This window comes from Cyprinus carpio, chromosome A4 (genome assembly GCF_018340385.1).
Source record: "Cyprinus carpio isolate SPL01 chromosome A4, ASM1834038v1, whole genome shotgun sequence".
NCBI lineage: Eukaryota > Metazoa > Chordata > Actinopteri > Cypriniformes > Cyprinidae > Cyprinus > Cyprinus carpio.
The window spans coordinates 23,286,122-23,302,644 of record NC_056575.1 but is presented as its reverse complement, the minus strand read 5'-3'; the positions used below and the strand labels follow the sequence as shown (position 1 = coordinate 23,302,644).

General features: G+C 35.3%; 1 protein-coding gene across 2 annotated transcripts; it reads right to left on the bottom strand.

The window, feature by feature from the left end:
* Nucleotides 1–288: 288 nt before the first annotated feature.
* On the bottom strand, nt 289–12,122 carry LOC109104395 (gastrula zinc finger protein XlCGF57.1-like). 2 transcript variants are annotated; one of them, XM_042744386.1, is made up of 3 exons: nt 12,048–12,122; nt 7,458–7,610; nt 289–2,289 (listed from the first exon to the last, which is right to left on the bottom strand). In XM_042744386.1, the coding sequence occupies exons 2-3, from the start codon at nt 7,540–7,542 to the stop codon at nt 572–574; spliced, it is 1,803 nt and encodes a 600-aa protein (XP_042600320.1). In that variant the 5' UTR covers nt 7,543–7,610; nt 12,048–12,122; the 3' UTR covers nt 289–571. The 2 variants fall into 2 exon arrangements, with proteins under 2 accessions (XP_042600320.1, XP_042600330.1); XM_042744396.1 differs by lacking the exon at nt 12,048–12,122 and adding an exon at nt 2,563–2,654 and having other exon boundaries at nt 7,458–7,580.
* Between the last annotated feature and the right edge of the window lie 4,401 nt (nt 12,123–16,523).

Here is a 16,523-nt window from a genome sequence, read left to right as displayed (position 1 = left end):
TGCACAAGGAAAACTCCAACTGTCATGACAAATTTTAGATATCAGTCCACAAAGTCTGACTTATGATGCAGCCTTGAATCCTAAATCACACTCCATTTGTTCATTTAGGCAAGAGGAGAACTGGTCCCCCAACTTACCCTGGTTTCTCTCAAGGTTTTTTCTCCACTACTGTCACCTGAGTTTGTGTTCCTTGCCCTTGTCACCTTGGGCCTGTTCAGTTGTGGTTTAAGTGGTCAGAAATTATCAATTAGGCTGCACCGTCGGATAAGAACAAAAGCTTGAACTGAATTGAGCTGGATAATGACACTATTTTATTGAGTTTCACAACTAATGAACTTCACAATTAACATCAGCTGATTTAATAATAATGACACTTATGAGATTTCATTTTAATTTGTGAATGCCTAAAAACTGCGAAGTTTTAAAGATGAATTTCATATTCACAAAAAAACAACAACAACTGATCTATAGCAAAGCAGATGCTCAGGTACAGCCACAAGAATTCGTATGTACAAGACAAAAAATAAAAACAAAAAAGTCCAAATTATACAGAGGTGAAGCATGCAAATGGTCATGAAGGTGGACAATCAGATTTGGGCCACATCCTGCTGCGGTGTGAACGTAGCTTTAATTTCACACAGATACGTATTTTCTGGTGCCATTTTAAACTGCCAAGCCATTTAAAATGTTTTCCACATAAAAAACACAAATATGGTCTCACATCTGCATGACTTTTCAAGTGTATCTTTAAGTGTGATGGCAAAATAAATTTTTTGTTACACTGACCACAATTAAATTGTCTTCCTCCTGAGTGAATGCGAAGTGGATTTTTTAAATCGCTCCTTTTTCTCTTTCCACTTGCAGAGCTCTGCAATTTCTTTCCAGAATGAGTTAGCAAATGACGTTTCAGGTCTCTTTTATATGTGAAACTCTTCTTACACTGAACACATGAGAAAGGTTTCTCTCCAGTGTGAAGCCTCGTGTGAATCTGAAGGGTTATGTTCTGACTGAAACTCTTTCCACAGTGAGTGCAGGTGAAAGGTTTCTCTCCAGTGTGAATTCTCATGTGAATCTTAAGGTTTCCTTTAAATCTGAAACTCTTTCCACAGTCACTGCATTTGAAAGACGTCTCTCGGGAGTGAGTTTTTAAATGCCAGCTAAGGCGTCTCTTGTCTGGGAATCTCTTTCCACACTGATGACAATTAAAACTGTCCTCTCTTGAGTGAAGCCTCATGTGGCAAGTAAGGGTTTTTTCACGTGTAAAACTCTTTCCACACTGAGCACACATGAATGGCTTCTCTCCTGTGTGAGTTTTCATGTGAGCCGTAAGATTTCCTTTTATTGAGAAGCTCTTCTCACACAGTTTGCAGGTAAAAGGCCTCTCTCCTGTGTGACTTCTCATGTGGGCATTAAATGTAGCTTTATATGCGAAGCTTTTTTCACACAGTTTGCATGTGTAAGAACCCTCTCCAGTGTGACTTTTTATGTGTGAATCAAGGGTTGCTTTATGTCTGAAACTTTTTCCACACTGATCACATGGAAACGGCTTCTCTCCAGTGTGAATTCTCATGTGCGACTTAAGATTTCCTTTATGTGAGAAGCTATTCCCACACAGTTTGCAGGGAAAAGGCTTCTCTCCAGTATGACTTCTCATGTGGGAATCAAGGTGTGCTTTATATAAGAAGATCTTCCCACACTGTTTGCAGGTAAAAGACTTCTCTGCAGTGTGAAGTCTCTCATGAGTTTTGAGGATTCCTTGACAACTGAAACTCTCTACACAATGATGAAATTTAAAACTGTTCTCTCCTGAGTGTTCTCTCTTTGTGTGGGAATTAAGAGTTACTTTATGTCGGAAACTCTTTCCACACTGATAACATGCGAATGGCTTCTTTCCAATGTGACCGTTCATGTGGGAATTAAGGTCTTTTTTATATGAAAAACTCTTTCCACACTGTTGGCAGGTGAAAGGCTTCTCTCCAGTGTGACTTCTCATGTGGGAATTAAGGTTTCCTGTGTGAGTGAAACACTTTCCACACTGTTGGCATTTGAAAGGCTTCTCTCCAGTGTGAGTCTTCATGTGGCTTTTAAGGTTATGTTTTTGATTACAACTCTTTCCACATTGATGACAGATAAAGTTATTGTTAGATTTGGTCTTCTGAACTTTTTTTCGTGATGAAGTTGTTTCAGTCTGTATGGATTTTTCCATAGTCATGAAATCATGTCTCTCATAATTATCTTTCTCTTCTATCTGTTTCAGTTCTTGACTCTCTTCTTTCAGTGCCATCAGGTCTAAAGCGGAAAAAATACAAATACAAGTTAATGGCAGTTTAATGACTCAAAGCAACAGACCTCAACACCAAGATAAAAGTATTAAAACATCAAAACTAACATGCAACAAAACTGGGTTATTATAGACCAGTAGTTTTAACTCCTGGTCCTAAGGTCCCACCACTCTGCTCATTTTGTATGTCTTCCTTATTTGCCACACCTGATTCACATCACCAGCTCATTGGGTGAGAGCTCCACAAACTCAGCTGAGTGCATCAGATAAGGGAGACATACCCAATGTTCAGAGCGGTGTGTCCCCAGGACCAGGATGGAAAACTACTGTTCTAGACCAGTCCAGAATCTGCCATTCATGTTAAGGCGAGACACTGCAGGTGAATAGGGAAAAAAAATTAACTAATAGATATCACCTTACTTACCAAGTTGATTGATTACATTGATAATTGCAAACATTTTTTGTATTACAATTTTTCTAAAATGTTATATTTAAATATGCAAATGAGGCATTATTTAATGAAATATGCGCTAATTTGCATAAATTTCTAGTACAAAAATCTGAACACAGGATGTCAGTTTCACAGTCAGTTTCAAAATTCTTGTTTAATTTTTTTGACATATTAGAGTCAAATGTTTTTACAGAAGGAATTATGGGTATCTCTTTTTGTCACTCCATAATTCAGAAAATACTTTGAACAAATAGAAAACAATATATTTTCACCATTTTTTGGGGAATAAAATGTTGTATAGAATCAAGAAAATTATATATGAACAAATCCCTCTGTAAAAAAACCTTCAGAATATAGACAGGAATACAAATGTAAAGTTTAGTGTGTGTAAGTGCCACTGAAGTGGAGATATATGGCTCAGAGTTGGAGATTTATGGATCTGGTTTTGAGAAAAAGGTCTTTAAAAATATGTATTGTTTTTGAAATATGTTGACACAAATAGATAAAATGCTATAAAAGAAACACTTAACAGTGTTTTTTGGATGTTTTCTTTTCATAAGTCTGAAAAAAAAAACACCTTATGAAAAGCCAAAAAAGCCCCAAAATCTAAATATTGACAGGTGCATGAAAAAACACTGTTTTTGCCTGCAGTGTCTCCCCTTAAAATATTACAAAAGTAGAGTGCTCTTCACTATGCTATGGTACTTGTGAACAATTTCAGTCAGGATTTAAGCACTATCGTTTATTAAAGTTATATATATTGCATTGTATCATGATTACTTCTAGTGCTATAAGCTCTTTTGACATATCACAACATTATTTTGAACAACTTGAGAATTATGTTGACATTTGTCAATAAGCATTAGCATGGTTTAGATCTTAAATCTATCCAAATGCTAATATTTTATGTAAACAAATAGACATTTCATTAAACTCAAGTATGGAGTACATCAGGGCTCAGTATTAGGTCCTGTGCTTTTCTCCTAGTATATGCTGACCCTAAAGGGGGGACAGTATATTAGAGTTCACAATGTAATGCCAATAATACTCAGTTTTACATTTCCTCACAACATGAATAAAACTGCTCAGCTGTCCAAGTTAGTACAGAGTATTATTGATTTTGTGTAATAGTCGATAATGAAAATAATCACCAGAGAATTTTATTTGTCATTAATCATGCCATGTTTGCTTTTGTTTTTCTTCTTTATCTTTTTTGTTGTTGTTGTTTTATATTTCATTATTTTAACTTCTCCTTTATAACAGTGGCCAAGCACCAAATGTACTGTTCTTCATTGTGTTTGAAGTGGAGGAGAACCCCGCTCCCATCAATCCAGTGTCTCCCAGTCCAATCCGTTTTTTTGTTTTGTTTAAGCCTGAGATTTCAGTCCAATAAACCAATAAGCAAATGCATTGAAACATTCAGTCCAAAACATCACCATTGTAAATAAAACCAGGATAATTACATAAAAGTCATTCTGAATGGATCTGTGTACTATAGTAGGTACATGGAGTCAGGTCAAGGCGGTTGGTTTAGGGTTTTAGGGTCTTAAATGGATTTAGGGGTTAGGGCAGTGTTTCCCATACGTTAACCAGACCGAGGCCCGCCACAGTCTAATTTGTCCCGCCAAAGTTTCAAAATGAGCTGAAAATTTTCATACACTTCTCATAACAAAGATTTCTAACGATGTGTTTTGCTCCATTGATTTGGCAAATCATGTCACTCTCAGTCAGTAAGACCCCTGCCCCCACTCCTGCACTTTTGACACATATATACAGCCACGGGCATGAACTGGAACCTTGAACTTGGCTGCATCGCCTTTCTGATATTTATGGATTTTTTAGATTTTTGTAGTTCTGATAGTTTTGGGTATGTGATCTGCATCGCGTTTTTGAGTGTGTTGTGTTTTTGCAAATGTCTTAGTCGTGTGACGGAAATGTTACGCCCCTCACCATACTGTGGTGACCTCTCCCTGCACAATGAGACAAAACCAATAAAACCCATTACAAACGAGGCATTTGTTGCATCCAGTAGGGACATAATTACTGATTATAATGATTTATACTGTCTTTTTACACGTTGCATAGCGTATCGCGCTGTGTAAACATAAAACCATGTCTGCATTTGTGATCGGAGAAACAACAGACGACAAGCGCTACTCTACACTGCTCAAAACTCACATTTGAATAGTCAGCGGCAAATTCTTTAAATAAAATAAACTTACTTACAGAAGCGCCAGACTGTCCTTGCAAAGTTGAAACTGCCCCACTTTATAAAAACAGCCTTTGAGCCACAGATGCATTGTAGGCTACTCTGCAGGTTCAGGAAACAATCCTCATGCTCCATAAAATGTGCTGCACACATCTGAATATTTGGGTTGAACTGTCATGGAACAGTAATGTAAATACAACTTAACCACTCATTTCTAGTTGTGTCATCTTTTGGAAGGCCAAACAAAGTAGTTTCGCTTTCACATAAAAACACACAACGTCTCCACAACATGGCAGCAGCGGCAACAGCAAGAATAAAAGTTACACCTTCTTTCTTTGCGTGAACATTTGGGAGGTTTTATTCGGATGTTGAAGCATTGTTAAATTTACATGTGGGGGCATGTTAGAATGAGCCGTCTTAGGTAGGAGTGGTTGACTTAACTTTTATAAAGAATATCTCTTTGGGACTTTGAGACTTTACAGATCTTCTTTATTCACCAAGAGCTTGTAACTCTCCAAAGAGAAAGGTAAAATTTAAATTGCATCATATGACCCCTTTTAAGTTGCATAGAATATCTGCAGTGGCATTTTTGCAAAGTATGCTTGTAAAAAAAAAAAAAAAAAGGACACTGAATGAAAATAAAAATAATTACATGGGATGTAAAAGTAATAAAACAAGAATTCAAAGGTTTTGTGAATAGAAAAGGTTGGGGGGATTTGAAGTAAAAGAGGTTTGAGAACCACTGATTAACCATATAAACCATTGCACTTACAGTACACAATGAACTGCATAATCATCTTAACTAAAAATAAAGTACAAACAGTGTGCTTTAAATGCAGTTTGTGTTTTCATTCATTTTGGTAATTGTACGTATCCTTTTTTTTTCAGGTCAAATCAGAACTTCGTAACAGACTGCAAGGAGAGCACCTGGCAGCCTGCTTGAGGGTCTCCATCAATGGACCAAGCCCAGAGGAATTCAAGTACAAAAGGGCATTGGAAATATTTTTCTTAAAGCCCAGGAAATTAGATGTTCAGATTCCGGGTGCCAGTAGACTAATCAATAATAGCACTGCATATAAAAAATACATATAAATAAAGTCTTCCACTAAATATTTTTAAAATAAATCAGTTCAACAAAGATAACCAGGTTTGCTTCTTTTTTTGTTGGCTCAAATGTATGGCCTTTATGTTTTGACCATTAATCATATACCATGTGTTGTGTATGTGACTTTTGTGCTCTACTATCACCATTCATATCTACGCAACCAATAAGAGGGGAGAGGGGAGATCCTTTTTAACAACTCAGTGATTCTGGTTTGATATTAATTTTTTTCTGACATTTTGGTATTATATCTTTTACTTGGATGTTGTAAGTTACACTGATTAAATACAGCTGGATAAACGAAAACTGTGTCCGTCTTCAATTTCAGGCTGCAATTTTATTTTAAAGGGGGTGATTCTTTTCTATACACACACATTTGTAGTATTTGTCTGGTCATGTGATCTCAACATGAGAACCCGCTCCATGTCAAATAACACCACTTTAATTCGGAAGCAAATATCTGCCCTAAAAAGGCAAACTAGCTAGAGTGTGGAACTGAGGAAAATTACTTTTTTATTTGTCCAGCCAAATTATTTAGACTATAGGTAGGACACTAGCAATTATGTGTCAGATTAGGTGTTAATTAGATGCTTTAGTAATGAAAATGATCCACATAAAAAAAAACAACAACTTCATTTTCACCCCTATTTTGAGGTTACTGTTCTCTGCCGTTGCATAGTCTGCAAAAAGTGCGAAGTCACACCAAGCAAAAGGCAGTAACTTCTACATTATCAATATTTGGTTGTTGATCACCATTTACAAAATTATTATATTAACACCTGTATAAAATCTAGTGATCATGGGCTATCTCATAGGCTATAACATACAATAATATGACTGTATTCATTGTTTTCCTGACTATAACAACCAGACAAAAAGTTAGCTTATATGGAGCAGTTAGATTGTGATCTAATTCGTTTGTCTAATGAAGTGCTTCATTGACAGATGTATGAAAGTACACGTTACATTGTAATTTAAACACAGCAGACTTTAATGGACAATAAAACAAAGGCAGAATACAGTTTAACTCCAGGCCGGCACAGCAACTTCATATTGACGCATAACTAAACAAAGGCAGAGTACTGTAACTCAATTTGAGTGTTCCAAAAAACTAAGTCAAAGAGTGGTAACTGGTGTAATACGGTATTCTGCCTTGGTTTCTCTTTGGCTTTTGGAAGTTACTGTTAAGACAACCCATTATTTTTGGGAGGAAAAAAACAATGAAATTGACTCAAGATACTTATCCACGTGATAAAGGAGACTTTGAATGTCCCAAAAATATCAATAACTAATTTTCGACCAAAAACAAAGTTACAGTCTTTTGCCTTTGCACGGCAGATATGACATCCTTCAAAAATATAATTCATTTCTGTAGAACTAGACATTTTAATAAGCTTTGAGAATGAATACCAACCTGTTTGTGTCTCAGTATCTTCTTGTTTAATGCTGTATACTTCTTCAATCTTCACGTCTTCACTCTCCTCTTTAATAAACGCCATCTTTCTAATGGTGTCACGTGGCTCTCAGATGCTTCACCAGGAATTTTTCTGTGTTTGGACACTTTGTCCTGTTTAAGGGGGAAAAAACACTCAAAACTAGCACTACAAATGAATAAAAGGACACAAATTATACAGGCATTTAATATTTAGGCATTTATGTTTTATTTATTACTATTGTGTTTGTTGCATTTGCACTTCGAATCACTTAATCGTTTTGCGAAACACTAGCTAGTTTCCATCACCGTTTTTATGTGCATTTAGAAGTATCACATCAGAAATGAGTGATGGAAACACCAAATTTAGAAAAGAAATCCCTTAACTCACAAAACAAAAAAAAGTTTCAACGCTCGCTTGAGGTGCTTTTTGACTTATGCGAAAAAGGGTTCATGCGAATAACAAGAGATGGAAACGTATTTTGTAAATAAATTCCTCCACGTGCATCAAAAAAGTCACGTGACTGTGCTATGGGACGGTGTTACGAGATTTTCTGTTTCAGTGGGTGGAGCATGCATAAATATTCAAGCGTTACCCAGACATGCGCGTGGAACTGATAATTTAACCAATTTGTTTTAATGGAATATATATAAAAAAAAAGTTAAATATATTTAAAGCATTGGATAAACATGTCTAAATTACATTTTATAGTTTTCTATTTGTTTGCATGTTTTGTGCAGTTGTCCCTGACTGAATGATTGCAGACATTCTTTATGTAATCTAAGGATAAAGCATAGCAAACTTAAGCTAGTTGTATATATATTGATTTCAGTTTGTTGTGCTGTAGCTTGCAATGGTTTAAAACTGTCTGCTATTAGTTATCTTTTGAGTGCAACAGCTGAAACACACTTGTATGTGGACTAATCATTTTTAATTTATCCTGGTGTTCAAACTGTTTGACTTAAATTTACAAAATGAACTGGAATCCAAGACCACACACGGATGAAACTGTTCCTTTAATACATAAGCACAGAAGTGTATAAAGTAGCATAACATTTAATTTTATTATGTGTATGTCAAAATATATGTCTGCACTATGTCTGTATTTTTATTTATTTATTATTTTTTTGCACTGGTAAGACAAATTCCTTGTGTTTAAACACACTTGGCAATAAAGCTCTGTCTGATCTGAAGAAAAATAAAATAAAAAATAGTAATCCCAAAACATTTGAATGATAATGTCACGAGTCAAATGCCAGAATCAAGTTTAGAAATATGTTATCATTTTACATATCTTACATGATCTTAGAATAGCTTTATTATGTGTCATATTTTTATACAGCAGATTCGACAAGGATGTTTACATCACACTTTCTTTTCTCCTTTTCTCTGTAGTCTTGTTTTGGTGCATACATCTTTTTAGTTTGTAACAAGAATTCAATAGTGATTCATACTCAAAATTCAGGAAAACTTTACTTTATTAATCACATCCTCCATGACTACAAATGGCTGTTTAAAGCCTAATTAAGAATATATGTTTAAGAATATAACAATAAATAATTGAAATGGTTGTTGGTTCACATGTCTATATCTGCACTACTATTGGAAATCAATGTAGACATAATCATCCAAGTGTTCTGGGATTCTTGGTTTCACTGTGCAATTGGAACCTTAAACTTTTACTTGTGACCATCTTAATTTGTAAATGTATATTTGTACAAATGTTTATATATTATATATTGGAGACATGGGGAAAAAACAACAACAACAACAACAATGACAATTTCACTTTTTTTTCAGCAGTGTATGATAGTTTATAACTAGACAGTTCACAATCACAACATTAACTGCAACAGTGCCAAAACAATGTGTAATATGATACATTTTCTGTAATGTTTTGTTTGATTGATTACAGGCACACAGCAAAACAATCAACAAGCTAATAACAATTCTTACCTAATATAGTTTTTACTATTTGGTGTATTTCGCTTTTTATATATTTCATTTGTGGGGCTTTGTTTTTAATAGTTTTGTTTGATTAGCCTACCTAGTTGTCATTGGAGACTAGTACAGTTTGTATACAAAACTATTCCTGAAACAAACCACTACAAATGTATCTGTGGCCTAATAAATTTGGTGTGAGCATCCTGTGTCAGTTTCTTTAATCTTTTTTTACATTTTTTTTTAATAACCAGTTTTTACCAGCCTCCACAGCCTATCAGTATATATTTTTTTAATTATTCTGAATATCAGATAAAATTATAATTAAAGTCACACTAAATTCACATTTACTTCTGTTACATATTTTCTCCAATTACTACAATTCTTATTATATTTAAAGTCTTTAAAGCGCTCAGTTCAGAAGCCTGCATTTCTGATGGTATGGGGTTGCATGAGTGCATGTGGCATGGGCAGCTAACACATCTGGAAAGGCACCATCAATGCTGAAAGGTATATCCAAGTTCTAGAACAACATATGCTCCCATCCAGATGTCGTCTCTTTCAGGGAAGACCTTGCATTTTCCAACATGACAATGCCAGACCACATACTGCATCAATTGCAACATTACGGCTGTTTAGAAGAAGGATCCAGATGAATTGCCTTCGATAATGAACGCGATATTGCGTAGCTTGTCAGTGATCTACAGCTCTGTCTATTAAATGCCGCTCCATTTGAAAGCAGGTGATGGCGATTTAGTGGTAATCAGGAAACCGGCTTTACTGATGAAATGCGCGTGACAATCACATGCGATTTTTTGCCCAGCCCTAGATCTGGGTACTGAAATGGCCAGCCTGCAGTCCAGATCTTTCACCCATAGAAAACATTTGCCGCATCATAAAGAGGAAGATGCGACAAAGAAGACCTAAGACAGTTGAGCAACTGGTCTCCTCAGTCCCCAGACGTTTGCAGACTGTTATAAAAAGAAGAGGGGATGACGTAATGTGGTAAACATGGCCTTGTCCCAACTTTTTTGAGATGTGTTGATGCCATGAAATTTTAAAATCAACTTATTTTTCCCTTAAAATGATACATGTTTCTCAGTTTAAACATTTGATATGTCATCTATGTTGTATTCCGAATAAAATATTGAAATTTGAAACTTCCACATCATTGCATTCTGTTTTTAATCACAACTTGTACAGTGTCCCAACTTTTTTGGAATCGGGTTTGTAGATCACATACATATTAGTTACATTCATTGAATATTACTATGATAAGTACAGAAGTAATAGCTTTATGAATATAACTCCAATTGAAAAGACAAGGAAAGTTGTATGAAAGTATGCATATGGAATGAATACAAAATTAAGTGAGTGTCTGAGATATTTATTGGCACTTGATGAGAACAGCCTCCATGTATGTCCAGTTCATACAGTGATCAACTACTGTACCAGTGACTTCAGCTCTCTCATCCAGTCCGAGACAGTGACTTTACATGATGATCAATATATGTGGAAACATTACAAAATCAATCATCATTGGTGATGATGAGACATATAATTTCTTATCCAAATGTAAAAATAATATTCTTGGAGTAGCTGCTGACCTATGTCCAAGAAGACTGCATCAGAACAATAATGCTTTAAGGTTTATGCACTATATTATATAATCAATTACACATTAGAATGATTGCAATATTAACATCTTAACTGCAAGGAAAATGGTTCTCAGTAAGTATGTAGCTTATTTAGGTAACAGAAACACTGGCTACATACAACCTAAAAAAGATTTTAAGATAAATGACAGGGTATCTAGCTTATATTTATTAGGCAACAAATATATTAGTTTCAAACATAGTTTTGAACACACTGCAGTAATAGTTAATCAAACTATTCAAACAACAATTAATGCCCCACAAATGAAATGTATAAAAAGCTAAACGCATCAAAAAATAAGAAACTATATCACCCAAGGTTAGCATATGTTATTCGCTATTTGTTTTGCTGTGTGTCTGTAATCAATCAAGCAAAACAGCTTACAGACGATTTATCATATTACACAAACCGCATTGTTTTGACAGTGTTGCAATGCTTCAATGCTTAACATTGACACTTCATTACCTGTTCTAAAGAATCCATTAAACAAGGAACGTGCACTGATGTTTTCAGTTCCATTCCTTTGCGCGTTGTTTCAAGGACACGCCCACAACACGGAAACTAATGAATATTCATGTTAACTCCACCCACGGGAACAGTTTTTCACAGAAACCGAATATTACGCAACGCCAGTAAACTCGTGAATATTCATGTATGCTCCGCCCACTGAAACCGAAATCGGAAACCAAACATATCGTAACAAAGGCATAACCTTACTAACCAGCGGACCGATCTTGTACCACAGCATCTGAAATGTTGTACTGGTCATTCCTAAATGCCTGTGCGAAATGAGACGTACCTTTTCACGTGCGCATATGCTTAACTCATACAAATAACGTTTATGAATGTTACATAAAGTATTACAATGTTTCATTCCACAATATTCAAGCCATTTTAAATCGCGTGTAAAAGCTATAACATTACATGAACTGGATGCATTGATTTAAACACTTTAAAGGAGTAAAAACACAAACCTTTCTTCATCCGAATCACAACAGATGGAGGAGTGCGGCGCAGCCTCATGACGTCACATCACCAGACCAAAATAAAAGTCTCGTATACATGTTGTTGTCTAAAATCACAAAAGTGCACAAAAAATTTACATTTCAGAGGAATTTAGGTTGATTTCTTGGTGAAATACATATATATATATATATGTTGATTTATTTACATTTCTATATATATATATATATATACAGGTCCTTCTCAAAAAAAATAGCATATTGTGATTAAAAAGTTCATTATTTTCCATAATGTAATGATAAAATTAAACTTTCATATATTTTAGATTCATTGCACACCAACTGAAATATTTCAGGTCTTTTATTGTTTTAATACTGATGATTTTGGCATACAACTCATGAAAACCCAAAATTCCTATCTCAAAAAATTAGCATATTTCATCCGACCAATAAAAGAAAAGTGTTTTTAATACAAAAAAGAGTCAACCTTCAAATAATTATGTTCAGTTATGCACTCAATACTTGGTCTGGAATCCTTTTGCAGAAATGACTGCTTTCAATGCGGCGTGGCATGGAGGCAATCAGCCTGTGGCACTGCTGAGGTGTTATGGAGGCCCAGGATGCTTTGATAGCAGCCTTAAGCTCATCCAGAGTGTTGGGTCTTGCGTCTCTCAACTTTCTCTTCACAATATCCCACAGATTCTCTATGGGGTTCAGGTCAGGAGAGTTGGCAGGCCAATGAGCACAGTAATACCATGGTCAGTAAACCATTTACCAGTGGTTTTGGCACTGTGAGCAGGTGCCAGGTCGTGCTTAAAAAACGAAATCTTCATCTCCATAAAGCTTTTCAGCAGATGGAAGCATGAAGTGCTCCAAAATCTCCTGATAGCTAGCTGCATTGACCCTGCCCTTGATAAAACACAGTGGACCAACACCAGCAGCTGACATGGCACCCCAGACCATCACTGACTGTGGGTACTTGACACTGGACTTCAGGCATTTTGGCATTTCCTTCTCCCCAGTCTTCCTCCAGACTCTGGCACCTTGATTTCCGAATGACATGCAAAATTTGCTTTCATCCGAAAAAAGTACTTTGGACCACTGAGCAAACAGTCCAGTGCTGCTTCTCTGTAGCCCAGGTCAGGCGCTTCTGCCGCTGTTTCTGGTTCAAAAGCACACGCCAGTGCACGGTGGCTCTGGATGTTTCTACTCCAGACTCAGTCCACTGCTTCCGCAGGTTCCCCAAGGTCTGGAATCGGTCCTTCTCCACAATCTTCCTCAGGGTCCGGTCACCTCTTCTCGTTGTCCAGCGTTTTTTGCCACACTTTTTCCTTCCCACAGACTTCCCACTGAGGTGCCTTGATACAGCACTCTGGGAACAGCCTATTCGTTCAGAAATGTTTTCTGTGTCTTACCCTCTCGCTTGAGGGTGTCAATGATGGCCTTCTGGACAGCAGTCAGGTCGGCAGTTTTACCCATGATTGCGGTTTTGAGTAATGAACCAGGCTGGGAGTTTTTAAAAGCCTCAGGAATCTTTTGCAGGTGTTTAGAGTTAATTAGTTGATTCAGATGATTAGGTTAATAGCTCGTTTAGAGAACCTTTTCATGATATGCTAATTTTTTGAGATAGGAATTTTGGGTGTTCATGAGCTGTATGCCAAAATCATCAGTATTAAAACAATAAAAGACCTGAAATATTTCAGTTGGTGTGCAATGAATCTAAAATATATGAAAGTTTAATTTTATCATTACATTATGGAAAATAATGAACTTTTATTAATTTTTTGAGAAGGACCTGTATATATATATATATATATATATATATATATATATATATATATATATATATATATATATATATAAAGAAAAACAAATATACACAACTTATGTGTTTGGCCAGCTAACCTTAACCCATTAATTAGGCAATCACATTTTTTTATTTATTTTTTGGCAGTACTGGCAAGGTCAGAAAAAAAAAATTATCAAAATATTTGTTAATTTCCTTTGTGATAATCTCTGTCTACAGTTAGAGTAACAATCTATACTTAATGTACAAGGGTTTCATCCAGTATACTTGTGCATCTGTTCAATTCATCTTATGCATAAATGATTTGGTTTCTTTATCAAGCACACCATCTCACAGAGAAAAAGACTGTACTTTTGAAAAACTAACATCCATCTTTTGGCTTTACAAGATGTTAATCGATGGACTGTCATGTGGATTATTCGTGGATTATTGTGATGTTTTTATCAGCTGTTTGACCTCTCATTCTTATAGCACCCATTCACTGCAGAGGATCCATGGGTGAGCAAAGTGATATAATGCTACATTTCCCCAAATAGGAAGAAAGTCATAAACATCTTGGACCATGTATTCACAAACATGGATGTGTTCACTCAGAGGTGCTGCAAAACTGGCAGCTGATGGACGATATGCAGTGTGTGTATTCTCTTGCTTTCTGATTGAATTTCTTTGGTAGGTATTTAGTTTGTAGAACATTATTCCTCAATTCACTTAACATAGTGTTCTCTCCAATCATCAGAGCCAGGTAGAGACAACAGTATTTTCCACTCCTACTGGCATTTTTATAGGTTAGGCGTAAGCCTAAGGATGGAGTTTAAGCTGTTGTAGTTTTTTTTTTTTTTTTTTTTTTTAAATACTTTATTGTGCTTTTCTTACAAAAGTTATCAGCATTAATAATAAAAACTTTCACTGACTTATTTCTGTGTGAATAGCATAACTGATAAAAAAGTATAAAACAGAAATACATAGCCATGCTGAGGGAGGTATTGACCAAATTGAAGATGGTGTTGGACCAACAAACCACTATCCTGAAATTGTTGCAACTGCGGGAGGTTCAGGTGCAACCTTTAGATATCGAGGAAGGTTTACTGCCACTACAAGACCTTCCTCACCTGCTTAGTCTGGAGCAAAGGTTGCAGCAGAGCACAGATTTAAAGCAAAAACCTAAGAATTGCTTGCAAACTACACAGCTACTGAAAGCACACATAATATAGGCCTGTGAATCAGAGGCCTAGAATCATTGCTGTCAAAATACTTGGGTGCTGAATTTATATGTATCACAAAAAGTATTTTCATTCAATATTGCAATGAATTGCAATTTTTATTTGCTTTTTAAACACTAGACCATAGGAAAAAAGTTGAATCATACATACTGAACATGATGCGTAAGATGAATTACATTTGCAAAATCAATTCATCACAGTTTTAGGAGCAATAATAGGTACACTGTAAAAATGTCTGTAAAATTAACTGATATTTTCTAAAACCGTGACATGTAATTTTTGTATATAGAAAAACAATGAAACTGTGATAAAATTTACAGTAATATTTTGTAAATACTAAAACTTACATTGTAAAGTACTAAAACAAACAAAACAGTAAATATTACAGAAAGGTGTTAATAATTTTGGTAGAATTTACAGATTACTGTATTTTTTATTATTATTATTGAGTGGACATTAAAAGACATAATTATTGAAACAACAGACATATTAAAGACAATACACATTTTCATTTTAAACTATTACATTTTCACTATAAACTATAAACTAAACAACAAAAAAACAACAGAGGAAAGGTGATGATTCAAACATTCAAATAAATTCAATCACCAGGCAAAATTTGAGTGAAAATGTGATAAAAGGTTGCCATTTGTCATTAAAAGAACCATGACTGGCATACCGAGAGCATCTAATCTTTTCCAACTTCAAAAAGTACATAGTATCCACAAGCCACTGTGAGATACCTGGTGGTTTGGTGGAGTTCCAAAGAAATTAAATTCATCATCTAGCCAGGCAAGTACATCTAACTGTTTAGATGTAAACCGAGTCCAAGCTTTGGGAACCCCAAAGATTGCAGTAGTAGGGCAGACATCAACCTTGGTATTTTGGACATAGTCTCAAAATAATTGTTCCAATAGTTATGAAGCACTGGACAGGAAAAAAACAACAACAACAACAACATATGATGTAGATTACAGGGTGATTTGTGGCATCTGTCACAACTCTCGTCAACGTTGAATGTTTTGGTTTCAACATTTCACTTTCAGCTGAAATGGCATTTAGTTTAATCTGTCTATACTGAAAACCCTCACCAAAGCTTGAGTTCTATGATCAATTAAAAAAAACTCCTTCATAGTTTGGATTTTAACAAAGAGGTTACATTGATGGGGGACTTTAATATAAATTGGAGTGATAAGGGTGGAAGAAAAAAGCTTACAAATATTAATTTTTTTTTTAAACAACCTACAAGAATAACTAATCGGTCTGAAACTAAAATAGATTTATTATTTACAAATAGGCTGGAAAGAATTACTAAAACCTATAATCTAGTGACAGGGCTATCAAATCACAATATAATTTTTTTTTTTCCAGGAAGCTAAAAAGACATCGTTTTCATTCCTCAGCCACACCAATAATTAAATATGAATCAGTTCCAACTAGTCAACAGGAAAACTTTGGGGT